Genomic DNA, 2,079 nt, shown 5'->3' with positions numbered 1-2,079 from the left:
TTAATTATCTAATTGCGTCGACTCAAATAGACAAGAACAATTATATGCAGGGATTAACAACATAAATCTAATTCGCATCAAGTTCTAATCACCTATTCATAGTTCCCTTAAAATCATGGCTCCCTTATGCCTTAGCAAAGGAAATTAGTTATGCATAATTATTGGGTGAACCACAACAATACATAGACCATAGAAATTAAACATAATTGATGATCTAAGAGGAGAATAGAAATAATAGAGATTGAAAGAACAAAAGTAATAAGACAAGAACAATTAATTAATTAATTAATTAAGAATAGAGAGTACCGATTACAAGGAAGAGTAAAGGAGAAATAAGTTCCAAGTTTTTTCAAACCCAAGGGAGTGCAAGGCGGAGAAGTCGAAGAAGAGAGGAAGAGAGAGAGAGAGCTATTATGACTGCCGTCATACTTATTTATCCTAATTACAAAAGGTCATTCTCGAAATAAACTCAAGAACCACATAAAAGACATAGGCTCTCGATCGAGTGAAATGAAACCACTCGATCGAGAGGAAACCTCGACAATCTATTCGATCGAGTAAACAGGGTGCTCGATCGAAGACTTCAGAAGATGGTTAGCTCGATCGAGTAAAGGCAGAGCTCTATCGAGGGATTCTTGGAGGATAAAGCATTCGATCGACCATTGTGAGTAGCAAAATAGGTCGATCGAGCTATATAAGCACGGGTGGACTCCTTGACATCTTTCGATGCCACTTCACGCATCTCTAAGTGACAGATTCCAAGCTCTGAATCCTCGTTCTCCAAAATGCATGAGATTAGGACAGGTTCAGGCTTGATTTCGCTCCTTTCTGGTTCATGCCTGCAATTAATACAAGACAAACAAAAGTAGACTATTCGGGGGCATTTGTAGCTAGATGCCACGTAAATAACAAAGGAATGCGTGTAAAAATGAGGTAAAAACCTTATATAAATTACACGCATCAGTAACCGAGATGGTAGCATTCTCACGCATTGGGTGGTCCTGGTAAGGCATTTGATGTTTGGGGGTGTTACAAGCCTCAACTCCCGAAAAGGCCGTTAACTCTCCAATCCCATTTTCTAATAGAAGTAGAGTCATGAATGAGGAGAGGAAGTTCTCCAAGTTCTTGGACATGTTGAAGAAGCTTGAAGTTTCATTACCTTTCACCGAGGTAGTGACACAAATCCCCGCATTACACAAAATTCATGAAGGATGTGTTGACCAAGAAAAGAAGCATTGGAGGAGATGGTCTAGTCTCTCTTAGAGGAGAATGTAGTGCAATCTTACTCAATCCCATGCCGGAGAAATTACAAGATCCGAGTAGTTTTTCCATCCCGTGCACGGTGGGTAATGTGAGCATTAAAAGGGCGCTTTGTGATCTTGGTGCTAGTGTTAGCATTCTACCTCTTCCCATTGTGAGGAAACTCGCGTTACATGATATGATTCCCACCTCCATGACATTAAAACTTGCCGATAGGTCGGTCCAAAGACCGATGGGTGTGATTGAGGACGTCTCGGTTAAGGTTGGCAACTTCTACATCCCGGCGGATTTCGTGGTACTTGACATCCCGGAGGATCAACAAATGCCTATTATACTAGGAAGACCTTTCCTAGCGATCGGAGATGTTAATATTAGTGTCAAGGAGGGGAAACTCACCATTAAGGTGGGAGGGAATGTAGTTGAATTCTCTTTGACCGGAGCCATGTCACAACCTATGTTTGAAAGTGTTTACTCCATAGATATGTTGGAATAAGTTATTGAAGAAGCTAAGGAAAAGTGCTCGGGGGAGCATTTGGAGGAAGATTATGAAGCTCTACCACCTATCTTGGATGAAGTTGAGGGTCTGAACCATCCTAAGGTAAACCTCAAACATTTGCCCCCTTCCCTTGAGTATGCCTATCTCGATGAGGCACACTCCTTCCTCGTGATCATCAATGCGGATCTATTGGCTTCACAAAAAGAAAAACTCTTGAAATTTCTTAAGTAAAACAAGAAAGCCATCGGGTATAGCCTTGATGACCTCACGGGAATTGATCCCTGAGTATGCATGCACCGCATCACACTTGAGGATGGATTCAC

At 41.4% G+C, this 2,079-nt stretch overlaps 1 protein-coding gene across 1 annotated transcript; it reads left to right on the top strand.

Annotated features, from left to right (window-relative positions):
• The first annotated feature begins 1,204 nt into the window (after positions 1 to 1,204).
• On the top strand, positions 1,205 to 1,753 carry LOC141648964 (uncharacterized). The gene has a single exon (XM_074457670.1). It carries the CDS (start codon positions 1,205 to 1,207, stop codon positions 1,751 to 1,753), a length of 549 nt encoding a protein of 182 aa, XP_074313771.1.
• The last annotated feature ends 326 nt before the right edge of the window (positions 1,754 to 2,079 follow it).

Source organism: Silene latifolia, chromosome 3, assembly GCF_048544455.1.
Source record: "Silene latifolia isolate original U9 population chromosome 3, ASM4854445v1, whole genome shotgun sequence".
NCBI classification, from domain to species: Eukaryota; Viridiplantae; Streptophyta; class Magnoliopsida; order Caryophyllales; family Caryophyllaceae; genus Silene; species Silene latifolia.
The sequence above is the reverse complement of the archived record's forward strand: the minus strand, read 5'-3'. Positions and strand labels throughout refer to the sequence as shown.